The sequence below is a fragment of the Lissotriton helveticus genome, chromosome 5_1 (genome assembly GCF_964261635.1).
Source record: "Lissotriton helveticus chromosome 5_1, aLisHel1.1, whole genome shotgun sequence".
Classification (NCBI taxonomy): domain Eukaryota; kingdom Metazoa; phylum Chordata; class Amphibia; order Caudata; family Salamandridae; genus Lissotriton; species Lissotriton helveticus.
The window spans coordinates 1,685,837,710-1,685,851,392 of NC_136065.1; the positions used below are offsets into that span (position 1 = coordinate 1,685,837,710).

The 13,683-nt window shown below is 50.9% G+C and overlaps 1 protein-coding gene across 2 annotated transcripts in view; it reads right to left on the bottom strand.

Moving 5' to 3' along the window:
• IPO4 (importin 4) overlaps nt 1-13,683 on the bottom strand; it is a 2,629,293-nt gene that overhangs the window by 507,942 nt on the left and 2,107,668 nt on the right. For both annotated transcript variants that reach the window (XM_078644926.1, XM_078644927.1), the window contains exon 22: nt 11,541-11,646. In XM_078644926.1, coding sequence (XP_078501052.1) covers nt 11,541-11,646 — 106 coding nt within the window. The remainder of the gene's footprint in view (nt 1-11,540; nt 11,647-13,683) is intronic.

Here is a 13,683-nt window from a genome sequence, read left to right on the forward strand (position 1 = left end):
TGTGTCCACTGATTTGCTAAGCACTCCTGTAGCGGACGCATATGCAACCGTGCGTGAGGGACTATGAAGATGCAGGAGGCCATCATGCCTATCAACTGCATGAACACTCGCGCAGGAAGCGAGTGTTGCGGTCTGAACTTTTGGATTAGAGACTGTATGCTGTCTATTCTGACCTTGTTTGGCTGAGCCATCGCAGTCAGGGTATTTATTGTTGCACCCAGAAACTGTCGCACATGTGCTGGTTGAAGGTGCGACTTTGGGTAATTGATAGAAGTTGGCCTGATATGCAGTGCTCACTATTCTAATGATCACTATGTATCAGTCCAAACAACCCTTATTGATGATTGGTTGTAAGTCAACCTTATAGACCAGCTATCCTAGTAGCATGGATACGAGCAGTCTAAGGCTAAGACTCTAGAGGGCGTGTTAAGCCAGCTGTTTTACCATCACATTACCCCTTGAACACCCAGTGAAAGGACACCACACAAGTGTTATGAAAATAAACAGTGTATTTATTAGAATCACAACAACCCTGTACTCTTTATGAGGACAGGGTGCTAAGCACACAACAAAACTCTTACGAAAATACTTAAGTTAGCACGGTATACACAAATGCCCGAGGGGCACGAAAAACCATATACTTTAAAAGTGGAATGCGAAATTACTAGCAGGTAAGTACAGTACTAATAGGCTTTGGAATCGCTAGGACTTGACTATGGAATTGTTAGATTACTTCTAGGAGACCTAGGGGACTCGGGTGCAGAGTGTGCACTCTCACGCGGGATGCGGGACAAAGTCTATGGAAGCTAGTAACGCTAAAGTTAGTGTTCACGGGCGAACCCGACCTGGTAGGGAGAAAACGACAGTGGATCCTGACCCTTGGATAGTGAGGCTATGCTGGGACACCGAAATGCCGAAGTTACCTAGCCCAGGGGCTGCAGCTGCATAGGTCTCAAAAGACGTCGGGAATCCTCGTTGCCGGACCAGGAGCCTGGAAGAAAAAGATGCTGGCAGGCGACCAGTGAAGATTGTTCGAAGTGATCCAAGCCTGGATCTGGAAGATGGATGACACCTGAAAGCAGAGGGGACCAAGTTCGTGACTACTAGCCAGTAGTCAGTGGGCACCAGGAGGTCACCGGATGGTAGTCACCTCGACTAGGTGAGTGGGCGACGCTGGCTCTGCAGATCTCACGGACCAGGAGGCGTTGTCGGCGACCAGGATGGAGAGGCGAGCTGTCCCACGATGGATGAAGCTGTCGGCGTCGAAGAACCCAGGATTGGGCAACAAAGCCTTGGCTAATTCAAGCCCACGCGGTGGACTCAAAATGGCGTCTTGAGTGGACCAGGAGGGTCCGGGGTGCTCCTCTTCTGGAAGGGAGCAAGGGCCAGTCTGGAGCAACCAGACCAGCAGCAGTGATGTCGTCGGGCGTCGTTCAGAAGGCCACAAGCCAGCGGGCTAGTAGCCAAACAACGCGGTGAGCAGCAAAAAGCAGAAGGGCCCCACGCCCATCGTGGAGATGCTGGGGGGCTGATCTTCGGTGCTGGAGCTGCTCAGGGTCGGGGCTTCTCGGACCCCAAAGCACTCACCAGGAAATTACTCGGCGGGCTTGCTGTGCAGAAGTCGTGCAGTCTTGGCAATAGTCGGTCCCTTGAGGTCTCGTCGCACTCACGGTTCTCAGCTTGGCTGTAGAGGTGAGTAGAGGTCGGAGGTGCCAGGGAAGCCGGGTCTTGTCGAGCTGGGCAGTCGGATTCCGGAGGAAGGACTTACAGCAGACCGCAGTGTTCTTGCGATGGTGCCTGCGGATGCAGGGTGACTACTCCTTAGTCACAAGGGAGAATCTTGAAGAAGGAAATCTTGAAGTCCTTTCGCAGAAAGTCGTATCTTGATTCCAAAGATGATCTAATTTGGAAGGGGGCCTGCTCCTACCTTTATCTGAGAAAAGGGGGCTGGCACGCGACTAAGTCCTGCCCTATGGGTGGGACCAGGAGGGGGGTGGTTACACCCACTTCCTTGGCGGGCTTTTCCCCAGCTCAGGGTCTGGAGTGTCCCTGGAACTGGTTCATGCCGGCCTATGCATAGTGAGCACCGGGGTGCCACTTGCAGTCACCTTCCTCTGAAGCCCTGCCTACCTAGGATACACAAAATCCTGTCTGGGACGGTGCTGGCACCGCCCCTGGCAGGAAACCCTTTGTCCTTATCTCCTGCTCTGGGAGGACTCCCAGCAGCAGGAGGGCAGACTTGTGTCTCGGTGGCAGCATCCATTTTGTGGAGCTGAGGCTCTGTTTGACTTTAACCGGGGTTAGGGGTTACATACCTGTCGTGTCCCTCTAGAAGGGTGGAATGCTAACCCCGTCGCCAGAATTGGCGAGGGGTTAGTATTCCAATTCGTATGACACCTTACTCGACATGTTTTGATAAAGCGATACCAGAGTTGGCATATAACCGCGAGGATTATAATGCACTTAAGAGTATATGGTATGCGATATCATGGAAACGGCTAAGGGATAGATCCCGAAAGCCGCAGACAGGCTCAGCTCATGCCAGAGCACCATCTCACACGATTCCAAGCACTCTGCCTTCAGGATTGTTAAGGCCTGCCATACGAGTGACTGATAGGAGATCTGTGTGTCCATTTTGGGGTTAGATATAGGTATACTATATCTAAAGCAAAGGGTGATTACACCACCTTGCCCCAGCTGTCAAGCAGCCAGTTGTGTCAGATTTGGATGGCCAGCCAGGGGTGGCATAATACATGCTGCAGCCCCTGGTAGGCCCTGGGTACACCTATGCCCTGGGTACCTAAGGTACACTGTACAGAGACTGATAAGGTGACTCAGTATCCAATTTAGATATGTACCTAAGGTACATGGAATCCATTTTACAGAGAGAGCAGTAGGCCTGGGGCCCTGAATAGCAGGGTCCCAGGTCAACTAAGTCAGAAAACCAGCAAAACACCAGGCAAAAAGTTGGGGGCAACCATAGTCAGGGATCTACCTTCCTACAGTAATTCAACGAGAACCCCAGATTGTGAAGGAGGTGAATGGTGGTCGACATGTCCGCGGCGCACTGTTGTTCCGACTTTGCTTGAATGAGCCAGTCGTCTAGGTAGGGGTAGACATGTATGTTCTGCCTCCTGAGGTGCGCCGCTACCGTCGCCAGACACTTGGTAAACACTCTGGGGGCGGTGGTCACTCCGAAGGGTAAGACTTTGAACTGATAATGCCTGCCTTGGATAGTGAACCTGAGATACTTTCTGTGGGACGGGTGTAGTGGTATGTGGAAATAAGCATCCTTGAGGTCTAAGGTTGCTAGGAAGTCCCCTTGGTTCAGCAAGGGAAGAATCTGTTGCAGTGTAAGCATATGGAAATGTTCTGACAGTATATACAGGTTGAGGGGGCGCAGATCCAGAATGGGTCTGAGGGATCCGTCTTTCTTTGGAATAAGGAAGTACAGGGAATAGACCCCTGTGCCTTCCTCCTCCACTGGCACGAGCTCGATTGCGCCTTTTTGCAGCATCACCACTACTTCTTGCTGCAATAAGTGCAAGTGCTCTGCGGACATAGGTCGTTGCCTTGGTGTAATGTTGGGTGGAGTGGACGTTAACTCTAGACAATAACCGTACTGGACAAGTTGTCTTACCCACCTGTCTGTGGTGATGTTTTCCAGACTGGCAGGAACTGCTGGAGTCTCCCCCCGACAGGTGTTAAATGGTCGGGGGGCAGTGACAGAGAGTCACTGTTTGTTAGTGGCAGAGGAACGGGAGTTGTTGTTACCTCTGCCACGTCCTCTGGTGCTGTTTCCTCGATAACCCCCTTTATTCTGCTTGGGGTACGAGGACTGTGCGCCACCTCTAGTGAACTGTGATTGTTGACCCATCTGTCCTCGGGTAACCCCACGTGCACCTGAGCGACGAAAAGTGTTGCCCCGGAATTGTTGTGACTGAAGGGCCCCCATAGATTTAGCTGTTTCGTTGTCTTTCTTAATCTTTGAGGGTGGTGTCAACATCAGGACCAAACAGTCTATCTGGATTGACGGGCTGGTTGAGTATGGTCGTTTGAATGTCCGGTTTAAACCCTCATATGCGTAGCCACGCTTGTCGTCTTAGCATGACGCTAGTGTTAATAGCCCTAGCTGCTGTGTCTGCGGCATCAAGTGCACACTTTATTGCTGCGTTGGAGATGAGTTTTCCCTCTTCTATGAGCAGTTTGGTACCCTCTTGAAACTGCGTAGGCAGGTGTTGTAAAAGTTGCTCTAGGGTGTCGTAATGCGCCCTATCATAACGTGCCAATAGCGCTTGTGTGTTCGCTATACGCCAGAAATTGGCAGCCTGCGCAGCAATTTTTTTGCCCCCTGCCTCAAGCACTTTAGACTCCTTGTCTGGGGGAGGAGCTTCACCAGTCGTTTGGGAGTTCGCCCGTTTGCGGGCATTTGCGACCACAAGAGAGTCAAGAGGCAACTGCCCCCGAATATATGCCGGGTCTGCAGGTGCCGGCCTGTATTTCTTCTCGATGCGTGGGTTGACCACTCTCGCTCTGGTAGGCTCCTTAAAGATTTCTGCAGCATGTTTAAGGACCCCTTTCAGCATAGGAAGTGTCTTGACTGTTCTTTCAGAGACAGAAAAAGTGTCAAATAGAAAATCTTCCTCCACTGGGTCAGCATGCATGTCTACGTCATGATTAGCAGCTGCCCGTTCAATTAGCGCATGAAATCCTGCAGAATCCTCAGTTGGGGATGCCCGTGCACTGAAAAGCTGTGGGTCTTGCCCCACTGGTTGGTGTCCCTGGTCACCGGTGTCATCATAGGAATCCTGCTGTGAATCAGGGTCATTGATGGGGAAACTGTACTGGTCATCTAGTCCTTCTTCCTCTCCCCCAGAATGGTCAGGGGAAGGTGTTGGACTTCTCCTGGGTGGAGGCTGGATAGGTTCAACCAGGGCAGGAATGTCCTGTGTAGGCCTTTTCTTCTTTAGTGGAATAACATAGGATTCCACCGGCTGGGAAGTGATTTTCCGCTTAAAAAGGGTCAACTTGCCAGTGTCCGCGTCGATAAAACGCTCAGATTCGTCTTCAGAGTCGTGTTGTCGACCCGATAGGCCGCCCGACGTGGAAGAGTCTGATGCCTTTGGCGCCGTCTTTGTGGCAAAGGCCTTTGGGGCTTCCTTTGGCGGCAGGATGTATAAGAGCTTGGTAGTAGGCTTGGCAGGCACGTCTAGCGACTTCTGGTGCGACGGCGCGGAGGCCGACGTTGCACTAGCCTTTTCACGAATCCGTTGCAATGAACTAGCGATTTGGGATGCTCCACTCGCTGAGGCACCTGGCGCCGACGAGGAGGCTGCCAACGGGCCGCCGCCCCTGACTTTCTGGGGCTCCTTTGGAGGCTTAGACGTCGATGCCGCAGCTTTAGACACGGAGTCCTTGGACTTATGAGTCGAGCCTCCGCTCTTGGATCCGAGGGATTTTGTAGACTCCGCTTCGACCATGCGTCCGTCTAACGGTGCCCCCGTCGGCGCCGAGTGTTTGTCGACGACTTTTGCAGACTTCGCCTGCGCCGCTCCGGTCGACCCTTGACGGACGGCCTTCTTGGAGGACGCATCCCCCGCCGATACCTTCGGCACTGTTGAGTCGACAGTCTTCTTCGACTTCGGTGGCCCGGAGGTCGACGGAGCCGAGGAGGTAGCAGGCTTCGGTGGTTTAGATGGAACGTCCGCCATCTTAGTTGCACTCGAATCCGGTAGTTTCGGTTTCGATTTGGCGACGGCCATTTTAGGTGCAGTCGAGACCGTTGGTTTCAGTTTCGGTACGGGCTGCATAGCCCCCGCAGGAATGGCCGTGGCCGGGCCTGAAGGCGGGGCCGTGGCTTGCGGTGCCGGGTCTTGGGTAAGGCCGAGTGGCGATCCCGTGACCTGAGCCTGATCTGTAAAATTGTCGGGGCATAGCTCATCCCCTGAGCTATCTTCCGCGGCCCCATAAACTTCTTCGTCGTCCCCTACCTCGTCGACGTATTCAAGGTCCTGTACCATGACCCCGTCGTCTTTTTCGGGATCGGCCTCGACCTCTGTCGCCGGTGGTGAGATTTGAAGATGATGGCTTAAGCTCTCTTCTTCTGGGCCGTCGAAGATGTTATCGGGTGCCGGTGCCGCCCGCTGGGCCTCGAGGCGCACCGCGCGCCGAAGCTTGAGCGTTTTCTTTGACCTGAACTTGGAGCAGGCCATGCAGTTCTCCTCGTTATGGTCCGGCGAGAGGCATTTATTGCAGACCGGGTGCACGTCGATATGTGGGTATTTGGACCCACAGACGAGCCAGTACTTAAACGGGCTCCGGTCCATGTTGAAAAAGTCGTGGTCTTGCTGCGATGAGAAGGCCTCGGTGTCCGAAGAGTAAGTCGACTCCGCAGATTCCGCCTCAAAGAGACGGGAGAAACTCGAGACCGCACGCAAACAATACCGACGTAGGTAACGAAGGCCTTTTGGCCTTAAAGAAGCAAGTTTTCTCGGTTTCGACAGAGAGACGTTGAGACCGCATCCGAACCCAATGGCGGAAAAAAACAATCTGGGGATGGAGCCGATGCCCATGCGCACTGTAGTCCAGGGGAGGAGCCACCTATCTCAGGATACTTCGAAGACTCTTCCAGGACAACAATGTGCGATCATCCGGACCCAACACTAGGCGGCGATCTATGCAAAAGATATGAATTTAGCAGCCCACATGCCTCGAACGCTGACTGCGCAGCACCTGAGGCACCCTCGACGCTGTGCTTTGGGGTTTGAGAAGCCCCAACCTCGAGCAGCCCTTGCACCAAAGATCAGCCCCCCAGCATCTCCACGATCTGCGTGGGGCCCTTTTGCACCGTGCCACTCGACGCGCCATCCCGGCCACTTGTCACGTGGCTAGCGGCCATCTTGGCGACGAAAACGACAAACTACACCGCTGATCTGGTTGCTCCAGATTGGCCCTTGCTCCCCTGAAAAGGAGCACCCACTCTGACCTTGCTGGTCCGAGTGAGAAGCTTGAATCAGTTCCTGCGTGGCTTGCATTAGCCAAGGCCTGTTTGCTCCAATCTTTGCCGACACCGCCATCAGCGAGAGCCTACGTGGGACAGCTTGTGACCGACTCCTGGACGTCCTTGACCTCTTCGTGTCCACGTGGCTGCAGAGACAATCTTCACGACATCACCTGTTTGCACCCGACATCGCCTGGTTCCTTCCTGGTTCCACGGTAGTCACTGGCTAGTGACTTTGAACATTGTCCCCTCTGCTTTCAGGTCTTCACCTCTTCAGATCCACCCTTGGATCCACCGGAACTCTTCACCTCGAGCCGCCTGCAGCATCTTCAGCACCAAGCACCATCGACCTGCGTGACGAAACCCGACACTACTTCGACCCTGTGCACCCGCTTCCTGTGGGTGAGGTAACTCAGCAACGCCGGTGTTCCCACACTGGTATACACCTCTAGTGTCTGTGTCTAAAGTTTTATCCTTCTAGGTCACTCGGAAGATTCCTTAATAACTAACTTTGTAACTTTTACGCACCATTGACATTGCATTGGTAAAGCGTGCACTTTCCGCACTGCACCTGAGTCCCGCGGGCCTTTCCCGACTTCTTCACTGCTAGTCCAGAATAGCTCCAGCGATTCCCCAGGCCCTAGGCCTCTTCACTTTCCCCTTAGTGGTTCTTATACCCCTATTTTAGTATATGGTTTAGGTGGCCCCTAGGGCTCATCCATAATTGTGCAACTTTCGTGTATTTAAACTGTGTTTTGTTTTAACGCATTTGCTTCTGTGCTCATAAAGAGTATCAGGGTTATTTGTAGAAATAAATCTATATATATTTTCAATATATATCTGTGTGGTGTCCTTTCATTTGGTATTCAAGGGATTGTGTATGGTAAAACAGCTTGCTTCACATGCCTTTACAGAGTTTAGCCTAAGACTGCTTAGTCCATGCTACCTCTAGGATAGCTTGTCTATAAGGTTGACTTTACAACCTGCACCATAAGGGTTGCTTGGCATGGTACAAGGTGATCACTAGAACTAGTGAGCATCATATACCAGGCCAACTTCTCACAGCGACACCTGATGGTCCGCCGCCGGGGAGGTCGTAAGGTCCACCGGCGACGATCCAGATCCCGAAGAAGGTCTAGTGGGGTCCCGCGGCGCCGGGCCCGAAGGCACCGGCGGCGTCAGGATAACGGGAACCTGCGGCGCCGGGCCCGAAGGAGTCGGCGGTGTCGGGGCCGAAGCACCCGACGGCGTCGGGGCCAGAGCCCCCGACCCGCTAGAGGCCCCAGACGGGTCCGCTGGGCCCGAAGGCGCCCTGGAGCCCGTCGGAGGAGAGAGATTCCTCATGGCCATGAGGAAGCGCTCAATCTCCTCCGGCGCCGCGTTAAGCCCAGAGACCGGAGGGTGTGGAGCTGGAAGCGGTGCCCGCGACTCCGACGGAGCCGCGTGAGTGGTGTCACCTGAACCCCCGGCCGCATCGCGCGAGCGTCGGGGGGAGTCCGAAGAGCGATGACGCCGCTTGGACTTCTTGTGCTTCTTACCTGACGACTACTTCGACCCGGAGGAGTGCGGCCTACTCTCGGAGCTGTGGTGGCACCGAGCCCGCGACCTGTCCCTCGACCTCCCGTGGGACCGAGACCTCTCGCGGCGCGGGACCGACTGCCGGAGTTCGAGTCGCCTGCGGGACCGCTCCCGCCTGGCTTTCGAAGAGAGGGCCCGGCAGTCGGAGCAGGCCTTGTAGTCGTGATCGACGCCTAGACAAGTTACACAGGTGGTGAGGATCCGTGACCGACATCAGACGGTCGCAATCCTCGCAGTGCTTAAAGCCAGGCATCCCTACGGCACCAATCGGAGTCGAAAGACTTCGAGAAATGATCAAAAACGATCAAAAAAGTTAGTCAAAAATAGACTAGGGTTACTGCTTTTTCCAGATCTGCGCTTGCTGGCGCGGAAAAAAGAAGAACTGACGTCAGCACGCGGAGGCGGCGTCTAAGTACTCCGACGACGTCATCACGGCGCCCACGACGCCGACGACGGACGCGGAGCCGCAGACGATGCCTACTGACGCGCAAGGGTACTGCTACGCAAAAAAATTCCGGATCCAGTCTGACGCCTGGGGATATTCTAAGGTAAGGAATCTAATACTAACGTGTCTCTTTCAGATATGGTGTTTTTCTGGCTGCATATGTGTATGTATATGCATATTATCTATATATATATATGGGTATTTATATGTGTATATATGTAGATCTATGCATATTATTGGCTATTGCTCCGGGACCCTGCACGTGGGCAGGACAATTCAGTGCCTATGACTATTGATGAGTATACCCTGGAAGAGAACCTGTATGGAGCCCGGGCACAGACGTTACAGAAGACGAGAAGGACGACGAGACCATGAGCAACAGGAATCTTCCCCACTGCAGTATTGGTTCCCAAAGCGAAGTCCAGAGTGTCTAGATGGTCGAAGTTGAAAAGGTATGTGATCTGGATCTTGTACCGCAACGAATCTAGGGACCCACCCAAAGGTAAACCCTTAAGTACTCTTAGGAAAGGGTTGGGACCAATGCGGGGTCTTTGCCAGAGAAGGGGATGGACAGTGGGGAGGATTCTCCAATGCACCTTGTCCAGTTTAGTGCCAGTTTGACACGGGTGACCTGCGGTGGACGCTACTAGTTGTCAAGAACGAGTGGACTTGGCAGCTTATCTGACGGTTGCGCAGCTCTCTCAAGTTATACTTTATTTCTATTTGAAAACGGAAATCTTTGAAAACCGCATATCTTTGTTGCTACGGTATACTAAAATCGCCTTGGAACCTGATCTTATATATTCGATCGACATTTTACTCATTTTCAGCACTTACTCTTGTGCGTTTCTTGTTGTCCACTACATGTCTATTTGAATTTCTAGACTGACTCCTATACTGCTTGCCTGATGTGGATCAGAATATTCCTGTTTGTATTATATTTTCTTTGACTTTGCCCTGACGAAGCTCCCAAGGTGGGGAGCGAAACGCGTTGGCTGTCCTGCGCACCCTAAAAAACCAAAAAGATCAATAAAAGAAGAATTTATTTTCAGAATATTTTGTCTTTGTGACTTACTTCTTACCTGGTGCTGCCTCTACAAGCCTTTTCTCCAGTTTAGTGCCAGTACCGGAGCCAACAGCTCACTGAACTGGTTTGAACTGTAGGATGCAAGGAGTGCATAAAATGTGCCCTTCAAGCAGTACCAGCGCCCTCACCCTGCACCAATACACCAAACCCAGTCTGGGAAGTGGTTACACCATCCTGTTGCAGGACACCTATTGTTCTACCTTTCCCTGCTCAAGCTTGGCTCAGCAGCAGGCGGGCAGAATCATGTCTCTGGTCGGCAGCAGCCCTAAGTTGCTGTCCGGTTCTAAAAGACTGGTACCGAGAGCACTGAGGGCCTCCAGCAGGAGCTTTACTGTGCATGGAATCATACCTCCCACACCCGATATGGTGTGGGGGGTATGATTCTAACATGTTAGATACCAAACATGACTGAGTTCGTCACAGCCAGTTTAGAGATAATCATCGCGTAATGACGCATGGCTACTCTATATGTTGTATTGGCTGATGCACTTACAACCCAGAAGAATGGTCTCCAAAGGTTGTGGGGTGACCCGCTCATGCAGGGGCACCCTTACACTTAGAACCGAGCACCCTGCCTTCCGGACTGAAAAGCCTGCCTTAAAGGTGACTTATCGGTTTTAAGTGCAGTGACCTTGGATATAAGGAAACTTATCTGCCGTACGTGTTGCTAGCACCAGCTCACACACGCTGCAATGACAGGCCTGTTAGTCACAATTTGAGTGGCCTCTCATGGTTGACATAATACCTACTTTAGCCCATGGGAAACCCATGGTGTACTAAGCCCTGGCTACCTTAGTACCATGTACTAGGGAATTATCACGGTACACCAGTAGCCAATCTGGAGTGAACCTAAGTACTCACCATGTCCAATTTAGGGAGGAACCACAGAGACTGAGATCCAGGTTAGTAGGATACCAGTCAGACTAGTCAGAAAAACAATGACACCAGCAAAATGTGGGGGTGACCATGAAAGCAGATCCTACTTTCCTACAACACCCAAGACCTTTAACAACCTCGTGCAACACATTAGAGCCTCCTCCTCCTCACTTCTTGAATTCTGCAAGAAGCTGAATACCTGGCTCTTCAACTAAGTCACTGAGGCAGACTCCCAGCACATTCAGACTCGTGACTAATCAGTGCCTGCATACCCTTATGGGTGATTAGCCGTGCAAGACAAACTCACATAACATCTAGTCTGATGCCTGGGATTACTCTACAGATAAGGAATCTGCAGGTAGAAATATCATTCAGAAATAGAGATCTTATTGTTTAGGCAACTTTTCAGATTCTACTCTTAAAAGTTGATATGTATTCAATTAATATCAGTAAAGACCCTTTGATAGAGAAATGACTAATAAGTCCCATGTATCCAGTACTCCATCCGGAACACAACAGCCCCTATTATGCAAAAATTCAAAGCACTTCCCTACCTGCTGCATTCTGTTCACTTGGGTTTTTCTGCCAGACACGGTAGACACCTCTGCAAAAATTGCAGAGGGCTTCATAAACTGCCTTTCTGACATTCATATGAGGGGCCTACAGAGAAGGAAACAGAAAAAGATACATGAACAATGTAAAAATAATTAGTATTTCAAATAGGTTTTCAAAATGGGTATATCCATGAAAACAGATATAGAACCTCTCCACTCATCAAGAACGTACGAAGGTTAGAATAAGAAACACAAAATACAGTTATGGAGCAAGGTCTTCTAATCTTAGAATAAATAACTTTCTTGTCCCAATTAAGACAGAGGTTACTGGGTAGCACTTATGGTAGGAAAGAAAAAGTTACTCACCTTCGGTAACAATTGTTCTAGTAATACTGAATCGACCTGCTATGTCCCTAGTTGCCTGAGTAGATGAAAATTAATTACTTAGCTTTAACTGTGGTTATCCAGTATTGGTATATTTCATAGATTCACATGCTTGAATCCTCACAGTCATCAAGGCGTGAGTCCAACTATCATAATAAAAGCAGTTAATAACGAATAAGTTACTTACCTACGGTACCAATATATTTATAAGAGACATAGATTAGTTATAGATTCCTTACCTGTAGAATTACCCCCAGGCGTCAAACTGGATCGAGAATTTCTTTCAGCAGCAGTACCCCTGCGCGTCAAAAGGTGGCATCAGTCAGCTCTGCATTCATCGTTGGGGTCGTGGTCGCCGGGATGACGTCGAGGTAGCAACTTAGACGCCGCCCTTGCGCACCGACGTCAGTTCTTTACATGACATTCTATGCCAGAAGAGCAGAGTCATGCTAGACACTGACCACTGGTGCACAGAACTAGGGCCCTGTAAGGGATTCCCTGACCCTAGAAGTCAATTCGCAGAACAGGGAGGAGGGGGGTGGGGCGGTAAGGAATCTATAACTTATCTATGTCTCTTACAGATATATCATTACTGAAGGTAAGGAACTTGTTCATCTGAAAGAAACTATTAGTTATAGATTCCTTACCTGTAGAATAGACACAGCAATACCAACCCCGGAGGTGAGTCTGCGCACCAAGTTCACACCAGAAAGTCCTGGAGAACAGAACGGCCAAAGAAGCAGTCTCTCTGGACTTGGCTGTCCAGGCAGTATTTTTTTGTGAATGTGTGCAGAGACACCCACATAGCTGCCTGACAGATATCATTGAGGGGGGCATTCCGTCCCAAAGCAGTGGTAGCTGCCATCACCCTGGTGGAATGGGCACGTAATCCCACTGGAAGCTCCCTCTTTGTCAAAGAGTAGCACGCTTTAATGCACAAAACAACCTACCTAGAGATGGTCCTTTTGTGAATGGCCCGACTTTTTTTGGTGCCCACAAAGAGCTGGTCATCCACCCGGAATTGCTTAGTGCGAACTAAATAAAATGAAAGGGCATGTTTTGGATCCAGACAGTGGAGCCTCTCTTCCTCCTTATAAGGCTGTGGAGGCAGAAAAAAGGTAGGCAAAGTGATAGTTTGACCAATGTGGAAAGAAGTAACCGCCTTGGGAAGAAAAGAAGGTCTGGTAATGAGAACAGCCTTGTCCGGATGAACAGCCAGAGAGGGAGGCTTTGAAGAAAGAGCTTGGAGCTCACTCACCCTGCAAGCTGAGGTGATGGCAACCAGAAATGCAGTCTGTAAAGTAAGAAGTATGCGAGGATAGTTATGAAGCGACTCAAAGAGAGTGCACATAAGGTAAGTAAGAACCAAGTTCAAGTCCCACTGAGGCCTTACGAAGGGAATGGGAGGAAAAAGATGAGTAATGCCCTTAAGGAAGCGATTTACAACAGGGGAATAGAAAAGAGAAGGTTGATCAGGAAGCCTAAGAAAGGCTGAATTGGCTGAGTAATAGCCCTTCAGAGTGCCCAGAGCAGAGCCCTGCTGGGCCAAAGACAGGAGGAACAAGAAACCATCAGAAAGAGGGTCAGAAAGGGGATCCACAGTCTGCTGTGCACTGTGTCACAAATTTGTTCCATTTGAGGCGTATAAAGTCTTAGTAGAGGGACGCCTGGCTGCCAAGATAACATCACAGACTACTGGAGAAAGGTTGAAGGCTGTGAACTGTCGCCACTCAATCTCCATGTAAGAAGGTGTAGACTA